We start from the raw sequence: 22,237 nt of genomic DNA, 5'->3' as shown, positions 1-22,237 counted from the left end.
TATCACTAGTTTCTAGTATAATACTTTGAATGCTGTAGGTGCTCAACTAATAGTGGGGTAAATACCTTGATAATTTTAAGTTACAAGTAAAGGAAAGACATAGACTAGGATGTGGGTAGAAAAAAAATGAGACTAAAATAAAAACTATAAGCAAAGAGAACACCAGGACACAAGACCCAAAGCACCAAGTCTCCTAAATGAAAACTGCTTAACCAAGGCAAAGTTTGGAGTTAAAAAACTATAAAGGTCAAGGCCAGAGCAGCAAGGGCCTTAAGGCCATGTAAGGAAGGAACAGTCACCAGTTCCCATTACTGTGTGCACATATCTACCACTATGAGCTCCTTCACTCATTCAATAAATATTTAGTAGCTACTGTGTACCTGATGTTATCCTAGGCACTGGATATTTGGTGACTATATCTTGTTTGGAGTTTATATTTTTTTTAGATTACTAAAAATATTTCTTACAGTAAAAGACACATTGTCATTAATTCCTCTCAGAATATTCCCCCTCACTCGGAGTTTAGGTTTTAATAAAAGCTTAGTTTTAATAAAGGGTAGATTCTATGTCTTATTCATTTCAAGGCCTGCACGGTGTCTAAAAAAAGAATTGGACAAAAATCTTCAATGGAGAAAAAAGGAAATAAAAGAATGAAAGTAGTGAAATGGCAGAACAGTTCCTGGCAGAACTGAAGGGGAACAGTCAATGAAGATACTTCCTGGACTGATCTAACACTATACAGTTCCCTACCCCTGCACTGCTAGCAGTCCTTTGCTCCTTTCTTTTTACCCTTTGCTTCCTGCATGGCCTGTGGGAGTCTCCAACAGAGAATAAAATGGAGGCAGATTGGTCCTTTTCCTGCAGGAAGAAAGCAAACAAACCCACGCCCTCCTGCATGCTGTCCACACAACTGAGAGGGTTTCCCAGTTGGATCCTTAACTTCATTTTCCCCAAAGATATTGTTAGACATAGAATTAGATTCTCTAGTGCTATTATCATTGTTCTTTGAATAGATTTTTTGATGAACTACAATGTTGAGGGTCAAATTAAAGACCTAAACACCTTATGTAACAGTATGCTTCAAAGAGAATACTCTTTTTGTCTCTAATGCTGGTTTTTGGACTTCCCAAAGCCAGATAGATACAGGCCATACTACATGTTCCCTGTGTGCACAGTTGGCCTAAGAAAACCCACAAGACAAGAATGTGCCTTCTTTGAATTCTTCCCAGGCTCCTCACACAGACCATCATAGAATGAACCATGTGTTGACTAAGAAGCTAGAATCTAGATTTGGGTGTCTAATTTGATCTTACAGCAGATTTGAGAAGTTTTGACCATGAATGCATTGGTTTCCATTATCATGCTGTCTCACACCCAAGGTTTCTATGTCATTAACTTAGGAACTGTGCCACCTTACAGTTCATAGGACTCTACTTTGTTCAGGGAAGACAGTCTCACTACCTGTGGTGTGATTATGGCACACAGCCCAGCCTCCTGATGACATCTGCCTGAACTACACCTGCTCACCCAAAGCTGAGGAACTATGGCCTTTGGATTGTGGCCCTGAAGGTGACTTTGCATGTTTGGCTTTCTCCAGTCTTTTCCATGTTCATTTTTGTCTTCAACTAGCACACTGGCTGGTATGGCTTGGAGAAAAACAAAACTTTTGAGACTTTCATCTGAACTGATTTCTTTTTCTGGGTTTTATTTTTAAATAGCTTGCTGCCTTTTTTCAGATTGTACCACAGAATTGGATGCATTCAACTCTCAACTTCCTCATGATGTTTTGTTTCCTTTTGTTGCATTAACATCAATATTTTTTGACAGCTCCCAGAACAGAGGAGGCCTCCAAGTTGGCATGTCACAGCTCCCAGCACACAGGAGGACTCTGGGTCGGCATGCCATGGCTCCCAGCCTAGAGGAGGCTTCCAGGTCAGCGTGCCAGAGCTCCCAATGTGGAGGAGGTGCCCAGGTAGGGGTGTCACAGCTCCCAGCCTGGAGAAGGCCTCTGGGGTAGGCGTGCCACAGCTCGCAGCACAGAGGAGGTGACCAACGCTGGCACCAGGAACACCTCACCACCACCACCCATGTCGAAATGAGAAGACATGTAAACAAGCCTCAGAACCAGACTTCCAGATCATCTACAGAAACCCCAAAGGGAAATGAGAAGGAACACTCTGATATTCAACCACCTGGACTCCCTGAACTAGCAAGGAAAGAGGATATGGAAAAAATGAAATCAGAAATAATTTCTCACATAACAGCAAAGATTGTGCCCATAGTGCAAGATATGATTAATAAATCTAGAGAGGATACAGATAAAAAAAAAAAGAGAGGAGCTGAGAAACACGATGGAATGGTAACATAGGAAACAAATGGAATCCATAAAACAGATACAAACAGATTTCCAGGAGATCAAAAACTCCCTTGAAAGTCTATGCATCAGAATGAGCCAATGTGAAGACAGGATTCCAGATATAGAAGATAAGATTGCAATTAGTGATGGGGAAAAGAAAAAATTCTTAAAAATTGTAAGGGACCACAAGAAATCAATCCAGCAGCTGCTAGACGATGCAAAGAAGAATAACATAAGACTGATTGGAGTCAATGAAAAAACAGGAAAGAGTGCAGAAGATGTAAAAAAACTGTTCATGGAACTGATGGGAGAAAACTTCCCAAGCAGGGGAAAAGAACGTGACATACAGATAAGCAAGGCATACAGGACTCCAAAGAGCCTTGATCAAAAAAAACCTACACATAGGCATATAATTGTTAAGATTCCAGAAACACAACAGAAGAACAAATTCTACAGTTAGAGAAAAGAAACAAATCACATACAAAGGAAAGCCCATCAGAATCACAGCAGACTTCTCAGTGCAAACCCTCAAGGCAAGAAGAGCTTGGAATGATGTGTTTTAAACCCTAAAGGAAAACAACCTCCAATCCAGATTGATGTACCCTGAAAAATTATCTTTCAAAATTGATGGTGAAATAAGATATTTTCATGATAAAGTGTACCTTAGAAACTTCATGAAAACCAAACCAGCACTCCAAAAAATTGTAGACAAAATACTAGGAAAAGACAATGAGGATCACAACCCCAGGAAGCCCAGCAGAATGAATCCACAGGGCACGACAAGAAATTAAAAGCAAAGGGGGAGAATCCAACAAAAAGAAAAAGTAATGACAATGATAAGTCAATACGTATCAGTTATAACCATCAATGTTAATGGTCTCAACACACTAATCAAAAGAAATAGACTGGCAGAATGGGTCAAGAAGCAAGATCCAACAATATTCTGCATACAAGAAACAAACTGAATTCAAACACAAACTCATAGACTGAAAGTTAAAGGGTGGAAAACAATACTTCATTCAATGGGAACCTGAAAAAAAGCAGGAATAGCTATCCTCTTTGCAGATCAAGTGGATTTCAAACCAACACTGATTAAGACAGACAAAGAAGAACACTATATCTTTGTAAAGGAAAGAATCCAAGAGGAAGAGATGACAATCGTAAATATCTATGCACCAAACACTAGTGCACCCAACTATATAAAACAAATACTAATGGGCATGAAAAACCAAATAAGCACTAATACAATGGCAGTGAGGAACCTCAATAAACCATTGTCACAAATAGATAGATCAACTAGACAAAAAACAAGCAACAAAATACTAGAACTCAAACTCTTGAACAAATGAACTTAACAGATGTTTACAGAGAGTTCCACACCACAAAATCAGAATACACATTCTTTTCAGCTGCACATGGGTCATTCTACAATATAGACCACATACTCACTCATAGAACATATTTAGGTAAGTGCAAAGGAATTGAAGTTATCCCCTGTGTATTATTAGACCATAGTGTAAAGAAATTGGAGATCCATACCAAAAGAAACTGCAAAAACTTCATAAACACATGGAAATGTAACAACACACTTCTGAATAAACAATGGGTCACAGAGGAAATTAAAGAAGAAATCAGACAGTTCCTTCAATTAAATGACAATGACAATACAACATATCGGAATCTATGGGACACAATGAAAGCAGTCTTATGAGGGAAATTCATAGCAGTGAATACTCATATTAGGAAAACAGAATGAGCCCAATTAAACAACCTCATGCTGAACCTCAAGCTTCTAGAAAAAGAAGAGCAGGACAACCCCAAAGTTCATACAAGGGAGGAAATTATAAAGATCAGAGCAGAAATAAATGCAATGAAGACTAAGAGAACAATACAAAAAATCAATGAAACCAAGAGTTGGTTCTTCGAAAGAATACACAAAACTGACAAACCCTTCACCAACCTTATCAGAAAAAGGAAAGAAAAGGCCCAAATCCATGCAATTAGGAATGAAAAGGGTGAAATTACAACAGACCCAGCAGAAACCCAGAGGATCATCAATACCTGCTTCCAGAGCCTATACGCCAATAAGATGGAAAACACAGAAGAAATGGACAGATTCCTAGACATGTATGAATTACCAAAGTTGAACGAAGAAGGCCTAAAAATTCTAAACAACCCAATATCAATCAATGAAATTGAAAACACAATTAAAAACTTACCAAAAGAAAATCCCAGATCCTGATGGCTTCACTGCTGAATTCTACAAGACATTTAGAGAGGAACTACTGCAACGAATGTGTAAACTCTTCAAGGGAAGCAATACTCCCAAAATCATTCCTGGAAGCAAACATCACCTTGATCCCCAAAGCAGAGGAAGACCCAACTGAAAAAGAGAACTATAGGCCAATCTCACTAATGAACATAGATGCAAAAATCCTTACTGAGATACTAGCAAATACAATGCAGATTATCAAGAAGATCATACACCCTGACCAAGTGGGATTCATCCCAGGGATGCAGGGATGTTTCAACTTATGCAAATCAATTAATTTAATGCACTATATCAATAGAGCCTAGGACAAAAACCATATGTTCATCTCCATAGATGCAGAAAAAGCATTTGGCAAAATCCAACATGCATTTATGATAAAAAACAAAACCCTACAAAAAATTGGTATAGACAGTCTCTACCTAACTCTGATAAAAGTCATGTATGAAAAGCCAACAGCCAATATCACACTAAATGGTCAAAAACTGAAATCCTTCACACTAAAATCAGGAACAAGACAAGGAGGTCCACTATCACCACTCCTGTTTAATATAGTTTTGGAAACGTTAGCCACAGCAATTAGACAAGAGAAATAAAAGGAATAAAGATAGGTAATGAAGAAGTCAAATTGTCATTATTTGCAGATGACATGATACTCTATATAGAAGACCCCAAGAACTCCACCAAAAGTCTTCTAGACTTAATAACCAAATTCAGTCAAGTAGCTGGATACAAGGTCAACACACAAAAATCAATAGCTTTCCTCTACACGAATAACAGACTCACTGAGAGAGAAATTGGTCAAACAATTCCTTTCACAATAGCACCCAAAAATTGAAATACCTAGGAATCAACCTGACAAAAGAAATCAAAGACCTATTCTCTGAAAACGATAACACTTTGAACAAAGAGATTGATGGGGATATCAGAAAATAGAAAGACAGCCCTTGCTCCAGGGTAGGAAGGATCAACATAGTGAAAATGGCCATACTTTCAAAATTACTGTATAGATTCAATGCAATCCCAATTGAAATCCCAGCAGCATACTTCATGGACCTTGAGAAAACAATACAAAAATTCATTTGGAACAAGAAGAGACCCAGAATAGCAAAAGCAATTCTAGGTAACAGAGACACGGCAGGGGGTATTACATGCCTCAACTTGAAACTATACTACAAAGATACTGTGATAAAAACACCATGGTACTGGCAAAGAAACAGACTTGAGGACCAGTGTAACAGATTAGAAGATGCAGAAACAACTCCAGACACACTCAGCCACCTCATCTTTTTGTTAGTTTTGTTTTGTCTTTTTTTGTTTTTGTTTTTTTGGTACCAAGGATTGAACTCAGGTCCTTGTGCTTGCACAGCAGGCAGCAAAACCACTGAGCTAAATCCCCGGCCCATAGCCACCTCATCTTTGACAAAGGATGTCCCTCGCTGGAGGAAAGATAGCCTCTTTAATAAATGGTGCTGGAAATTTTGGGTTTTAACTTGCCAAAGACTAAAACTAGACCTATATCTCTCACCATGCACTAAACTAAAATCAAAATGGATTAAAGATCTAAATATTAAAACAGAAATGCTGAACCAGCTGGAACAGAGGTTAGGTAGAACCCTTGAAGACATCAGGGTAGGAAAAGACTTTATGAACAAAACTTCAGTTGCCCATAAACTAGCACAAACAATCAACAAGTGGGATCTCTTCTTACTAAAAAGCTTCTGCACACCAAGAGAAACCACCAACAATGTGAAGAGACAACCCACAATGTGGGAAAAAATTTTCACCAGTGGTCCCTCAGACAAAGGTCTACTATCTAGAATCTATAAAGAACTTAAAAAACAAAAATCAGACCTCCCAAATTTAAAGGCCTAATCTAAAAATGGGCATCTGAAATGAACAGACATTTCTCAGACAAAGAAGTAGAAATAGGAAATAAACTTATGAAAACATGTTCAACATCACTGGTTGTTCGAGAGATGCAGATGAAAACATCACTGAGATTCCACCTTACTCCAGAAAGAATGGCTGCTATCATGAAATCAACCAATAACAAATGCTGGAGGGGCTATGGGGAAAAAGGAACCCTGCTCCACTGCTGGTGGGAGTGTAGACTGGTGCAACCACTGTGGAAATCAGTATGGAGATACCTCAAAGAACTATGACTGGAAGTCCCATTTGACCCAGCTATTCCCCTGCTGGCTATCTTCCCCAAAGAATTAAAAGAATCTTACCAGAGTGAAATATGTGCACCCATGTTCATAGCAGCACAATTTGTAATAGCTAAAACTTGGAAGCAGCCCAAGTGCCCATCAACCGGAGAATGTATCAAGAAAATGTGGGGTATTTTTTATAAAATGGAGTACTACTCAGCCATAAAAAATGAGAAATTAGAGACATTTATAGCTAAATGGATGCACAATGAGGCCACACTCTTAAGTGAAATAAACAGCCCACATGTGTATATACCATATATCTTTTCTAGTGTGAGAAACTGAAGTGTAAATAAGGACTAAAAGGTATAATAGATAATGTGAAATAGGAAGAAAAGGGGCAAAGGGGAAGGGGAAGTGGGAGCAGTAGGAGAAAGGAAAGAAGGGAATGGAATTAATATGAGAAAATAAAAAAAGGAAACAAAGTCTTTGTAAATAGAGAGGGACAGAGGGGTTGAAGGGAGGGCAGGGGAAGTGGAAAAAAAAATAAGAACCAAGAGAGTATCTAAAGGTGCCTGTCTCCAATGATGAATGTCATTATATTGCACACCTAAAATGTACCAATAAATGAATATACAAAAAAAATATATTTTGCTTCCCCTTGGTTTGGGGCATGTCCTTTTCTCTGAATTCAGCTGAGTTTTCACTGTCACACTGTCAAAGCTGCATTTCCTTCTCTGGTATCTAGTCACATCAGTAGGCACAATGCCAAGTTAAACTATTCCTCACCACTCAGGTCAAACTTATCCTGCCAGTGCTTCAGCCGCACAGTTTCAGTCATACCTACATCATCTTTTCTGCATCTGGGATATATTTCTGCATGCACACCAGACATCTTCTGCAGGACTCCATGCAGATAATTGTGTGCTTAATCCACAAAGCAACCTTTGTGGCCCTCAGTGAGGAGATGCATAGTCAGGGAAAGGCAGCAACCTATATTCATTTTCCCTGATGACAGTGTTAAGGAACATGCTGGGCCACTGCATTTCACAATAGCTGGTGCAGAAGCCAGCTCTGGTTGGCATGCATCCTTAAAGAATGAGAAATTACCCCCCAGTCCCATATGTGCAATCAAATCAACCAAGGGTCACTGCTATGATTTAAATGCTTGTGTCACCTACAAAATTCATGTTGACAGCACCAAGGAAGAGACTCCCCTACCGCTATTCCATGGTCCTAGGGCAGAGAAGGTGAGCCGCATGGGCAACAGAAGCCCACAAACACCCCCCGTGGAAATGAGAAGACACATAAATAAGCCTCGAAAACAGACTTCCAGATCACCTATAGCAACCCCAAAGGGAAATGAGAAGGAAAAATTTGATACTCAATCACAAGGACTCCCTGAACTGGCAACAAAAGAGGATATGGAAAAAATGAAATCAGAAATAATTTCTCACATAACAGCAAAGATTGTGTCCATAGTGCAAGACATGATTAATAAATCTAGAGAAGACACAGATAAAAAATAGAGGAGCTGAGGAACAGGATGGAATCTCAACATAGGAAACAAATGGAATCCATAAAACAGATGCAAACAGATTTCCAGGAGATTAAAAGCTCTATCGAAAGCCTACACAGCAGAATGAACCAATGTGAGGACAGAATTTCAGATATAGAAGATAAGACTGCAATTAGTGACCAGGAAAAGAAAAACTGCTTTAAAATTATAAGGGACCATGAAAAATCAATCCAGCAGCTGCTAGACAATGCAAAGAAGAATAACATAAAACTGATTGGAGTCAATGAAGAAACAGGAGAGAGTACGGATGACATAAAAAAGCTGTTCACAGAAGTGATGGCAGAAAACTTCCCAAGGAGGGGAAAAGAACTTGACATACAGATAAGTGAGGCATATAGGACTCCAGCTAGCCTTAATCAAAAAAAATCTACACATAGGCATATAATAGTTAGGAGTCCAGAAACCCAACAGAAGAACAAAATTCTACAAGCTGTGTGAGAAAAGAAACAAATCACATACAAAGGAAAGCCCATCAGAATCACAGTAGACTTCTCAATGCAAACCCTCAAGGCAAGAAGAGCTTGGAGTGATGTATTTCAAGCCCTAAAGGAAAACAGACTCCAACCCAGATTGATGTACCCTGCAAAACTATCTTTCAAAATTGATGGAGAAATAAGATACTTTCATGATAAAGAGCACCTGAGGAACTTCCTGAATACCAAACCAGCACTCCAAAAAATTTCTGGCAATATCTTAGGAAAAAGACAATGAGGATCACAACCCCAGGAAGCCCAGTAGAATGAATCTGTTGGGCATAACAAATTAATTGCAAAGGGGGAGAATCCAACAAAAAGAAAAAGTCATGACAAGGCTTTTAAAACTTTTAACTTCATCTCCCTAATGAGTATATAATTCAATCTTGTTATTGTTCATGATTAGTATTTTTCTGATTTTAGTGTTGTACACTTTTCCTTGTGCTGTACTGGCTATTTTTCATCTTCTGGTATGTACTTTTTAATTGGGTTGTCTATTAATGAGCTGTAAGAGTTCTTTATGTATTCTGCTCATAGGTTACATGCATTATAAATATGGTCTGTTTAAGGACTACTTTTCATTTTAACAATGTCATTTAAAGTTCTAAATTTTGATGGAATCTCATTTATCAATTTTTTTCTTTTATACATCACATTTTTTTATCCAAGGAAATTCTTGCCTACCCTAAATTCATAAACATTTTCCCTTATAATTTCTTCTTAAAGTTTTATACTTTTAGGCTTTCATATTTAGGTTCATAGATCCTTTCAAGTTATTTTTATGTATGGAAATAAAGGGTTGAGGTAAATTTTTTATATACAGAAACCAGGTGTTCTGTGTCATTTACTGAAAACACTATCTCTTCCTCAGCTCTTGAATTGAGTTTATATTCTATAAAATGCTAATGTTAAATAATCTTTCAAAACTCAGTGGACCATATATGGGTGGTTCTATTTCTAGATTCTCTGTTTTATTCCAATGATCTATATGTCTTGCCTTATACCAACACTGCCTTGATTACTGTAGCTTTACAGGAAGCCTTAAAATTAGGTACTAAACATCTTCCAACACTGTTTTGTTTTTGTTTTTTTTACTTTTCTAGGTCCTTTGTACTCCTACATAACTTTTAAATTTCAATATCCAATTCTTCATTTATACCAAGTATACATAGACCTGAATTTTTATATATACCTTGTGTTTTCTAATCCTGCTAAATTCAAATACAAGTTCTAGGGGCTCCTAGGGATTTCTTAGTATTTTCTCTGTAGATGATCATTTCATCTACATATAAAGATTTTGCTTCTACCTTGCCAATTCTATCCTAATTGTGTCATTTTATTACCAGACTACTTTGGTTTGGGCCTATTTTTCAAAGTTTAATGGACAGATGAAGAGTAAGCACATCTGCCCTTGTTCCCCATCTTAAGGAGAAAACATTGTATCTTCTCCATTCATATAAGGCGTTTTTCTTGGAAATATGCAGTACATGTCTTTAAACTATTGAAAAAGTTCTGTTCTACTTCTGGTCTCCTGCTAGCTTTTACCCTGAACAGCTGTAGAATTTAGTCCAATACTTTCTCTCCAACTACTGACAGGATCATATGGCTTTTTCCCTTCCTCTATTAAAATGATTACTCCAGGGGGTGCATCTTCCAATGCTGAACCAACACTGCCAACCCTATAATAAAACTACTTTCTACATACTGCCAGATCTGACTTCTAATAGTTTGTTTTATTAAACAAATTTCTATCTATGTTCACACTTTTTACTTCTATTACCTTTATCCAGTTTTAGGATTAGCACAATGTTGATTTCCTAAAATGAAGGGAGAAGTGTTTCTTTTGTTTTCTGCTTTAAATGCTTGATATGATTCATCAGTTCAAATGTATATGAGCCTGTTGTTGTCATATAGGTAGGTTTTCAAGCTAGGACTATACTTTCTTTAATAGGTGCTATTCAAATTTTATATTTCCTCCAGAGTTAGTTTCATTAATTTGTCTTCCAAGGTACTTCTTAGAAGTTCTCCAATTTATTTCAAAACAGATTCTTGAAATATGCTTTCTATATCCTTTTAAATTCTGTAAAATCGAGGCAGGTCTGTGCATGCCCTACCAAGGTCCCAAGTTACACAGAAGACACCGAATCACCCCACTGCAGACAGGTAGGTCTGCCCACACCCTACCGAGGTCCCGAGTGGCATGGAACATGCTGAATCAGGGCGCTGCAGACAGGCAGGTCTGTGCACACCCTACCCAGGTCCCAAGTGGCGGAGAAGATGTCAAATCACCCCGCTACAGACAGGCAGCCACCTGATTCCACACTACAAAGACACAGAGGACACTAGACCACCAGACAAAAGTACTGAGTCGCGCTGCTCCTGGACCAGAGGTAGGGGCTTCAGAGCCGCCATCCCACTGCTCCTGGTCCAGAGGAAGGGGCTTCCCGGTCACCATCTCTCCCACTGCTCCCAGCCCAGAGGAAAGGGCTTTTGGGCCACCTTCTGTCCCACTGCTCCTGGTCCAGAGGAAGGGGCTTCTGGGCCACCATCCCTCCCATCGCTCCCAACCCAGAAGTAGGGGCTTCTGACCCACCATCTCACTGCTCCTGGTCCAGAGGAAGGGGATTCCCAGTCACCATTACTCCCGCTGCCCCCAGCCCACAAGAAAGGGCTTTTGGGTCACCATCCCTACTGCTGCTCCTGGCCCTGGTCCCACCTCACCCAGCTCAGAGGAGGTAATCCGTGCAGGTGCTAACAGCCCCCTGCCCCAGTCAAAATGAGAAAACAGGTAAATAAGTCTCAAAACCAGACTTCCAGATCACCCACAGCAACCCCAAAGGGAAATGAGATGGAACACTCTGATACTCAACCACCTGGACCCCCTGAACTGGTAACAAAACAGGATCTGGAAAAAATGAAATCAGAAATAATTTCTCAGATAACAGGAGAAATTGTGCCCCTAGTGCAAGACATGATTAATAAATCTAGAGAGGAGCTCAGGAACATGATGGAATCCCAACATAAGAAACAAATGGAATCCATAAAACAGATGCAAACAGATTTCCAGGACATGAAATACTCCATTGAAAGTCTACACAGCAGAATGAGCCAATGTCAGGACAGAATTTCAGATATAGAAGATAAGATTGCAATTAGTGAACAGAAAAAGAAAAATTGCTTCAAAATTATAATGGAACACGAGAAATCAATCCAGCAGCTGCTAGATGATGCAAAGAAGAATAACATAAGACTGATTGGGCTCAATGAAGAAACAGGAGAGAGTGCAGATGACATAAAAAAAAAGTTCACAGAAATAATGGCAGAAAACTTCCCAAGCAGGGGAAAAGAGCTTGACATACAGATAAGTGAGGCATATAGGACTCCAAATAGCCTTGATCAAAAAAAATCTACACATAGGCATATAATTGTTAAGATTCCAGAAACTCAACAGAAGAACAAAGTTCTCCAAGCAGTCAGAGAAAAGAAACAAATCACATACAAAGGAAAGCCCATCAGAATCACAACAGACTTCTCAACACAAACCATCAAGGCAAGAAGAGCATGGAGTGGCATATTCCAAGCCCTAAAAGAAAACAGCCTCCAACCCAGATTGATGTACCCTGCAAAACTATCTTTCAAAATGGATAGAAAAATAAGATATTTTCAAGACAAAGAGCACCTTAGGAATTTTGTGAATACCAAACCAGCACTCCAAAGAATTTTACACAATATCCTTGGAACAGACATTGAGGATCACAACCCCAGGAAGCAAAGCAGAATGAATCCATCTGGCATGACAAGAAATTAAATGTAAAGGGGGAGAACCCAACAAAAAGAAAAAGTCATGGCAATGACAAGTCAATACGTTTCAGTTATAACCATCAACGTTAATGGTTTCAATTCACCAATCAAAAGAAATAGACTGGTAGAATGGGTCAAGAAGCAAAATCCAACAATATGCTGCATACAAAAAACACACTTAATTCAAAAGGAAACTCATAGACTGAAAGTTAAAGGGTGGAAAACAATACTCCATGCAACGGGAACCCGAAAAAAAGCAGGAGTAGCTACCCTCTTTGCAGATCTAGTAGATTTCAAACCAACACTGACTAAGAGAGATGAAGAAGGACACTATATCTTTGTAAAGGGAACAATCCAAGAGGAAGAGATGACAATCATAAATATCTATGCACCAAACTCTAGTGTGCCCAACTATATAAAACAAATAGTAACGAACATGAAAAGTCATATATGCACTAACACAATTGTAGTGGGAGACCTCAACACCCCACTGTCACAAAGAAATAGATCAACTAGACTAAAAATAAGTCATGAAATACTAGAACTCAATCGAACTCTTGAACAAATGAATTTAACAGATGTTTACAGAGTTTTCCACCCCACAAAATCAGAATACACATTCTTTTCAGCTGCACATGGGTCATTCTCTGAAATAGACCACATACTCACACATAGATCATGTTTAAGTAAGCGCAAAGGAATTGAAGTTATCCCCTGTATATTATCAGAACATAGTGTGATGAAATTGGAGATCCATAGCAAAAGAAACTCAAAAAATTTCATAAACACATGGAAATTGAACAACACACTTCTGAATAACCAATGGGTCACAGAGGAAATTAAAGAAGAAATCAAACAGTTCCTTCCATTAAATGACAATGACAATGCAACATATCGGAACCTATGGGACACAATGAAAGCAGTCTTACGAGGGAAATTCATATCAGTGAACACACATATTAGGAAAACAGAACGAGCCCAAATAAACAACCTGATGCTGAACCTCAAGCTTCTAGAAAAAGAAGAGCAGGACAACCCCAAAGCTCATACAAGGGAGGAAATTATAAAGATCAGAGGAGAAATAAATGCAATGAAGACTAAGAGAACAATACAAAAAAATTAATGAAACCAAGAGTTGGTTCTTCGAAAGAATACACAAAACTGACAAACCCTTCACCAACCTTATCAGAAAAAGGAAAGAAAAGGCCCAAATCCATGCAATTAGGAATGAAAAGGGTGAAATTACAACAGACCCAGCAGAAATCCAGAGGATCATCAATACCTACTTCTAGAACCTATATGCCAATAAGATGGACAACACAGAAGAAATGGACAGATTCCTAGATACATATGAATTACCAAAGTTGAACAAAGAAGACCTCAAAATTCTGAACAACCCAATATCAACCAATGAAATTGAAAACATAATTAAAAACTTATCAACTAAGAAAAGCCCAGGCCCTCATGGCTTCACTGCTGAATTCTACAAGACATTTAGAGAGGAACTGCTGCCACTACTGTTTAAACTCTTCAACAAAATTGAAAGGGAAGCAATACTCTCGAATTCATTCCTGGAAGCAAGCATCACCTTGATCCCCAAAGTAGAGAAAGACCCAACTGAAAAAGAGAACTATAGGCCAATCTCACTAATGAACATAGATGCAAAAATCCTTAATAAGACACTGGCAAACAGAATGCAGAAGATCATCAAGAAGATCATACACCCTGATCAAGTGGGATTCATCCCAGGGATGCAGGGATGGTTCAATATATGCAAACCAATCAATGTAATGCACTATATCAATAGAGCCAAGGACAAAAACCATATGATTATCTCCATAGACGCAGAAAAAGCATTTGACAAAATCCAACATGCATTTATGATAAAAACCCTACAAAAAATTGGAATAGATGGTCTCTACCTCAAACTGATAGAAGCCATCTATGAAAAACCAACAGCCAATATCATACTAAATGGTCAAAAACTGAAATCCTTCACACTCAAATCAGGAACAAGACAAGGATGTCCACTATCACCACTCTTGTTCAATATAGTTCTGGAAACATTAGCCATGGCAATTAAACAAGAGAAAGAAAAGGAATAAAGATAGGAAATGAAGAAGTCAAATTGTCATTATTTGCAGATGACATGATACTCTACATAGAAGACCCCAAGAATTCTACCAAAAGTCTTCTAGACTTAATAACCAAATTCAGTCAAGTAGCTGGTTACAAGGTCAACACACAAAAATCAATAGCTTTCCTCTACACCAATGACAGACTCACTGAGAGAGAAATAGGGCAAATAATGCCTTTCACAATAGCATCCAAAAAACTGAAATACCTAGGAATAGACCTAACAAAAGAAATCAAAAACCTCTTCTCTGAAAACTGTGGTACTCTGAAAAGAGAGATTGAAGATATCAGAAAATGGACAGACATCCCCTGCTCCTGGGTAGGAAGGATTAATATAGTGAAAATGGCCATACTTCCAAAACTGCTATATAGATTCAATGCAATTCCAGTTGAGATCCCACCAGCATACTTCATGGACCTCGAGAAAACAATCCAAAAATTTATTTGGAACAAAAAGAGACCCAGAATAGCAAAAGCAATTCTAGGTAACAGAGACATGGCAGGGGGTATCACAATCCCCAACCTGCAACTCTACTACAAAGCTACTGTGAGAAAAACAGCATGGAACTGGCAAAGAAACAGACCTGAGGACCAGTGGAACAGATTAGAAGATGCAGAAACAACACCAGACACACTCAGCCATCTCATCTTTGATAAAGGAGCCAAACACCCTCACTGGAGGAAAGATAGCCCCTTTAATAAATGGTGCTGGAAAAATTGGGCTTCAACTTGCCAAAGATTAAAACTAGACCTATATCTCTCACCATGCACTAAACTAAAATCAAAATGGATTAAAGATCTAAATATTAAAATAGAAACTCTGAACCAGTTGGAACACAGGTTAGGTAGAACCCTTGAAGACATCAGTGTAGGAAAAGATTTTATGAACAAAACCTCAGTTGCCCATAAACTAGTACAAACAATCAACAAGTGGGATCTCTTCTTAATAAAAGGCTTCTGCACAGCAAGAGAAACCACCAGCAGTGTGAAGAGACAACTCACAATGTGGGAAAAAATCTTCACCTGCTTTTCCTCAGACAAAGGTCTACTGTCTCGAATCTATAAGGAACTTAAAAAGATCAGACCTCCCAAATTTAAAGACCCAATCCAAAATGAGCATCTGAAATGAACAGACATTTCTCAGACAAAGAAGTAGAAATAGCAAATAAATACATGAAAAAATGTTCAACATCACTGGTAATTTGAGAGATGTAAATGAAAACAATGCTGAGATTCCACTTCACTCCAGAAAGAATGGCTGCTGTCATGAAATCAACCAATAACAAATGCTGGTGGGGCTGTGGGGAAAGAGGAACCCTGCTCCACTGCTGGTGGGAGTGTAGACTGGTGCAAGCACTGTAGAAATCAGTATGGAGATACCTCAAAGAACTGGGACTGAAAGTCCCATTTGACCCAGCTAGTCCCCTGCTGGGGATCTTCCCCAAAGAATTAAAAGAATCATACCACAGTGATATATGTGCACCCATGTTCATAGCAGCACAGTTTGTGATAGCTAAAACTTGGAAAGAGTCCAAATGCCCATCAACTGGAGACTGGATAAAGAAAATGTGGTTTTTTATAAAATGGATTACTACTCAGCCATAAAAAATAAGAAATTAGAGACATTTATAGCTAAGTGGATGCACATTGAGGCGATACTCTTAAGTGAAATAAATAGGACACACATGAATAAATACCGAATAGTTTCTCTGGTGTGAGAAACTGAAAGTGTAAATAAGGACTAAATGTATAATAGGTAATGCGAAATAGGAAGAAAAGGGGCAAAGGGGAAGGAAGCAAGAGGGCTAGGGGAAAGGATAGAAGGGAATGGGATTAATATGAGAAAATGGAAAAATAGGAACAAAATCTTTGTAAATAGGGAGGAATGGAGGGGTTGAAGGGAGGGCTGGGCAAGGGTGAAAAATAGGAACCAAGAAAGGTGCAAATTTCCAATGATAAATGTCATTATATTGTATACCTAAAATGTACCAATGATTAGAACGAATAATCGATAATGTAAAATAGGAAGAAAAGGTCCAAAGGGGTATGGGTAGTGGGAGGGGCAGGGGAAAGGAAAGAAGGGAAAGGAAAAATGATGAGAAATGGAAAAAATAGAAATAAAGTCTTTGTAAACACGGAAGGGTGGAAGGCGTGAAGGGAGGGCTAGAAATGGGGAAAAAATAAGAACCAAGATGCATTATGTAAAGGTACAATTCCCAATGAGAAATGTAATTGTGTTGTATACCTACAATGTACCAACAAAAGAATTTAATTAAAAAAAGACATACTTGAGAAAAATTAAAAAATAAAAAAATAAATAAATTCTGTAAAATCTGTGGTAATGTCTCCTAGATCTTGATATTGTTATTTTTTAAATGTATAATTGATATTGTGTAATAGGATGTAAAGGTCTAAAGGAGCAGGGGAAGTGGGAGGGGTAGGGGAAAGGAAAGAAGGGAAAAGAAAAAATATGAGAAAAGGAATATAATGGAAACAATGTCTTTACAAATAGGGAAGGGTGGAGGGGGTGAAGGGAGGGCAGGGGAAGGGGAAAAAATAAGAACCAAGATACTCATCTTATGGTACAAGATCCCAATGATGTATGTAAATATATTTTATACCTAAAATGTACCAATAAACTTAATGGCGAAAAAAAATTCATGTTGAAACATGGTCTCCATTGTGGTGATATTAAGATGTGGGGCCTTTGGGGAAAATGATTAAGTCAGGAGGTCTCTGGCCTCATGAATGGAACAATATCTTATAAAAACACTGAAGAAAACTAGCTTAGCCCCTTTTTGCCTTTCCTTCCCTTTCACCCTGTGAAGATATTGTATTCAAGAACCACTTTAGCAACAGAGACCAAGACCATTACCAGACATGGAGCCTGGCAGTACCTTGATCTTGGACTTCCCAACCTCTACAATGGTGGGAAATAAACTTCTATTGTTTATAAATTACTGTACCCCGTTCATAGTATTTTGTTATAACATGGCCAGTTTCCCAGAGAATTTATAAGACTGGCTCTTTCATTATTAAAAGTTTGATAAACTAAAGCTGGACACAGTGGCACATGTGTATAATCCCAGCTACTCAAAGGCTGAGATGGGAGGATCACTTGAGCCCATAAGTTCAAGAGCAGCCTGGCCAACATTGTTAAACTGAGTCAGGGAGAAGTGAAGGTAAAGTTCACACATCTGTCAGCACCATATCAATATTTCATCTCTCTCATCTCGGCCATAGATAGTAGATGGGACAGACAAATTTTCTAGGAATATATATTTCATAAATGCAGATAGACCAAATGTGTATGGAATAAATATACTAATATAAAATAACTTAATATAGTGCATATAATTTGCATTTTATGCAAGTGCAAAAATAATAACTATTGCTTAGCCTTGTACAATTAAAAAGTGTCCCACATATATGAACTTAGAAAAATCCCTTGACCTGGGTAAAATAATTATGACCAGCTCCTGTCCACAGACAAAAGAGGAATAGGTCACCTCCTGGGGAAGGAGTCTTGGGCTGGCAAAATCAAGATAAACCTCCCTTCTTCTAACCATAGACTGGGATTCTCTTCATTCCACCAGGCTGCTGTGAGCTTAAAGGGAGTAGAGGAATTTCACATGCAGAACCCTGGACTGGGGTTACATTTAATTTACATGGAGAAGGTTTTTTAAAGGTATATGAGAAGTTCCATAGAAACTTGTTATTTTAATTTAATATATTTTCTTCCATCCAAAAAGCAAAATTTGAAGACTTCTGATAAAAGAAACAAATATGCAAGCCTGGTGGTAGCAGCGGGGTTATTATAGAGGAAGTTGCCTACTCACTGTAGTCCACTTATATTTCAGTGAGACATGGTAGGAAATGGAATAGTCAATTGCAAGGATACAATTGAATAGGTGTGATCTGAAATGCAGACAGTTTATCTGTGAAGTCAAAGAGTTGATATCTAGCACTGAATCTGAAAACGTACGTGAGAACTTTCTAGTCCTGTGTTCCCATCCAGCTAGTGGGTCACAGCTCTTCTAACATGAACCACAGCTTCAGTAGCTTAAAAGTCTACAATTACAACCATTCTTTGGAATCCTCTCAGCAAAAAAGGACATTCCTTGGCCGGTTTAGAATAACCAATGCAGATTTTCACTGGGAAAGGAATGCAGTCTGGAAGAAGGGCCAATGATTAACAGATTAGGTCTGCTCATAGCTAAAAAATAAAAAGGAAAGCAGAGAAAGAGTGGTTTAAAAACACAACTCTGCACAGCCTCAAAAATGCTTTTCCAAGAAGCAAAATGAGTGAGAAGGTGGGAAGGTGGGAAGTTGGTAGGAGCAGTGAATGGGACACAGTTGAAATAATGGAAGAACTGGAACCAGGAGAGGCTGAGCCCAGGGATTAGACTCTTCATCCTAATCAGTTTGGTTCACACAGCAGGTGTGCTTTCCAAGATGGGTGTGTACTTTATCTCAACTGGTGAAAAATTTAAGATAGACTCAGGAGGGTCAGGAATTGGGAACATTTCCATCTTGTAGAAGAAGACCAAGTTCTATGAGCTTCAGCATTTTTTTTTTTTCTGATACCGAGGATTGAACTCAGGTCTTCAAACTAAGCTGTATCATCCCCAGTCCCACCCCTTTTTTTCCTACCTTAAAACAAAGTCTCACTAAGTTGTTAAACTGCTCCATGTTCAGCATTTATATCCAGGGTCACATTGCTGGTGAAAGCCCCAAGTGGGGGAGTGATCTGCTGATATTTAGGCCTATTCTGATTTCCACCAGGTGACTGCCTTTCCACAGAGTGGGGAGGTCTCACCCAGAACCTCTGGGCCACGAGATTGACCCAGTCAGGACTGAGGAACAGAAGCATCTCAACTGCTTCTCAGAGAAAGATGATGTATGAGGAAGACAATGACCTGCGGGACTGATGCAGGGACCTGGGAGGAAGAGGCTGAGGCATCCAGGAAAAATACGATCAGGAAGAAGATTGAAGCAGTGCTAGGGAGATTCAGGGAGGTGAAGAGGCAAAGGCAAACTCTGGCAGTTGACAAACAGGGAGAGAAGGGGAACGGCTTGTGGAAAGTAACTCTGAGACCTGCTGTGTGTGAAGCCAGTGAAATCCTGTCACTGCCCACTGCTCCTATCAGGTAAATCCATTCTCTTGGATAGAAACTGTTTTACGATTTCAGCAGATGGCCAACAGCTCCAAAAGTCATCTTTATAAAGCAGCGTGATCATTTCAAACCAACAGGTGACATAAAGATGTCAAGGATGCCAGGAGAACCCAGCACCCCTGGTATCGGTGAGGGCCCAGGGCCTGCCACTGAACTCACCTCCTGGATATTCTGCTTTGCCCGGCTGTCAGAAGGGTGCATGATTGTCCCCATCACTTTCATGTTGCCACAGACAACCAGGGCTTCATCTGGTGTATCTGTGTTTATTCCTATTCGACCATGACAGACAACAGATTCTGGGACTTGTCCTCGCTGCCATAATACATCACTGTCATTTTCAAACTGCCCGGGGTTAGAGGCCTGGAAAAGTATATAAACATTACAATTAAAGTTACAGTAGCAAGAATAGATGATTATCAGTCTTCAGAGGAAAGGATAGCAGGATGTTACTTAAATCTTTCACATGAGATTTCTGTATTGGGCAGAATCTGACATGATCTGAATAACCCTGGGTCCCCAGGAGTTCAAGGAAGGTGTCTCCTAACCACCCTGCCTTCTAAAGGCACGAGACCTGCATGCTGTGGCTTGGGACAGCCAATCTCTGCTGCATTTTTCTGGAACTGAAAATGTGATCAGCTATACGAGGTGGATGATAAAGAAGCAGAAGAAAACTGAAAATGACTCTCTTTTTAGAGATAATAACAATAATTTAAAATAAGAATACCTTACAAGTTTATTAAAGCTCAGATAAGTAAAAGTACCTTACATTTACCTAGTCCTTTATAGTTTCAAAGCACTCATATTTGTGATTTCATACATAATTGACAAGCAAATGGTAATATAGATATATTTACTACACTTCAACTATTCCCTAAACACAGGTGATACTGAAGCAAGAATAATAACAACTAAACATTTATGTGCTGATCCCCACTGCAATTCTATGGTATAGGTACTGTTATTCTCATTGTATTGACATTGACACTCTAAAAGGATAAATTGACCAAGAACAGATAGCTAATAAGTTCTGAAGCCAGAAGTACATACTTCTTCTAATTATCAAATAAGGACTAACTTTACCCATTTTATGATGCTGCCTATAAGTAGCCCCGGAAGACTTTGGAACTACTCAAAGTTCTGAAGATTTTACTCTTAAATAAAATTCTTTACCAAAAAATTTTCCATCGTAATGCCTTCCCTTTTCCCTGCTTCTCTGTAGCTGCTGAATATATTTCCAAATATCTTTAAGTAGAGATCTCTAAATCCCTCAAAATCTTCACCAGAAAATCCACTTGCTTTTGAAATGATGACATACTCTTCTAGTGTGATTTTTGTGTGTTTGAGGCAGTTGGTCACAAATCAAAAAAGTTGGGATCCTAACCCTCTAGAAAGTCAGTACTAACACAGTGATTTCAATTTTCGTCTTTCTGGTAGTTTCTGAGCCTTGCCAGCACAGCACCTGAATATTCTAGCTTATCTCTGAAGACCATTCAGGAAGCTAATAGGAAAGGTTTCCTCAAGGACAGAGACTGGAAGGCCTAGAAACTGGGGCAGAAGGAAGATTCACTCACTGTATACTCTCTTGGTATTGTTTTGCCATTTGTGTTACCCATTAAAAATAATTACAAGGAAACACAAAGTTGAGTTCTTAGTTTTGGTTTGGCTAAAGAACTTTCAGGTGTCTCTGACTTCCTATTTTATCCCCACCTGTCTGAACTGTGAGCTCCTTAGAAGGCTCAACCATGGATATCTTACAGACAAAAGCAGTGAAGGAATACAAAATAACGTTATTTTGTATAGATTTACTTGAACAAAGAGCTTTTCTGCAAGGTCCCTGGAGTCTCCTTGGATGTGAATGCCAAATTGGCTTTGACTCAAACCCGTTTATAGTGAGCAATCAACTAAATCCACAGGTATGCTATAGAGAACGTTGATGTATTTTCTCTATACTAAACATAATGAGCCACTTCATGGAAACAAAATAGGACAGTGATGGATATTTTTTGTTGTTTGTTAATGAGCTTTGGGATAATTATTATCATGTTGGTAACACAATACTGGAACAGCAGATATAAGTAGATTCAATTTTTTGGAACAATTATACCATTTCACTTGGCTTTCATCAGATGACATCTCAAATCTCTAAAATATGTTCAAATCATTTTAGAAAAGAGACACTGGCTTACAGTATTCTATTGGATATATAGCCCTAGGAAGTGAGTCCTTGTCAGGAATGGAAAATATTACTATAAGATCTATAACTGTATTTCCCTTTTCTATAACCCACAATCTT

General features: G+C 38.7%; 1 protein-coding gene across 4 annotated transcripts in view; it reads right to left on the bottom strand.

Annotated features, from left to right (window-relative positions):
- Window positions 1-22,237, bottom strand: part of Myrfl (myelin regulatory factor like) — a 150,612-nt gene that overhangs the window by 59,407 nt on the left and 68,968 nt on the right. For all 4 annotated transcript variants that reach the window (XR_015443458.1, XR_015443459.1, XR_015443460.1 and 1 more), the window contains exon 11: window positions 20,104-20,304. Coding sequence is in view for 1 of the 4 variants with exons in the window: in XM_087192413.1 (XP_087048539.1) it covers window positions 20,104-20,304 (201 nt within the window). In the remaining 3 variants the exon portion in view is untranslated. The remainder of the gene's footprint in view (window positions 1-20,103; window positions 20,305-22,237) is intronic.

The sequence above is a fragment of the Heterocephalus glaber genome, unplaced genomic scaffold (assembly GCF_053883595.1).
Source record: "Heterocephalus glaber isolate CG9 unplaced genomic scaffold, H.glaber_assembly_v1.0 deba00001571, whole genome shotgun sequence".
Taxonomy (NCBI): Eukaryota; Metazoa; Chordata; class Mammalia; order Rodentia; family Bathyergidae; genus Heterocephalus; species Heterocephalus glaber.
The sequence above is the reverse complement of the archived record's forward strand: the minus strand, read 5'-3'. Positions and strand labels throughout refer to the sequence as shown.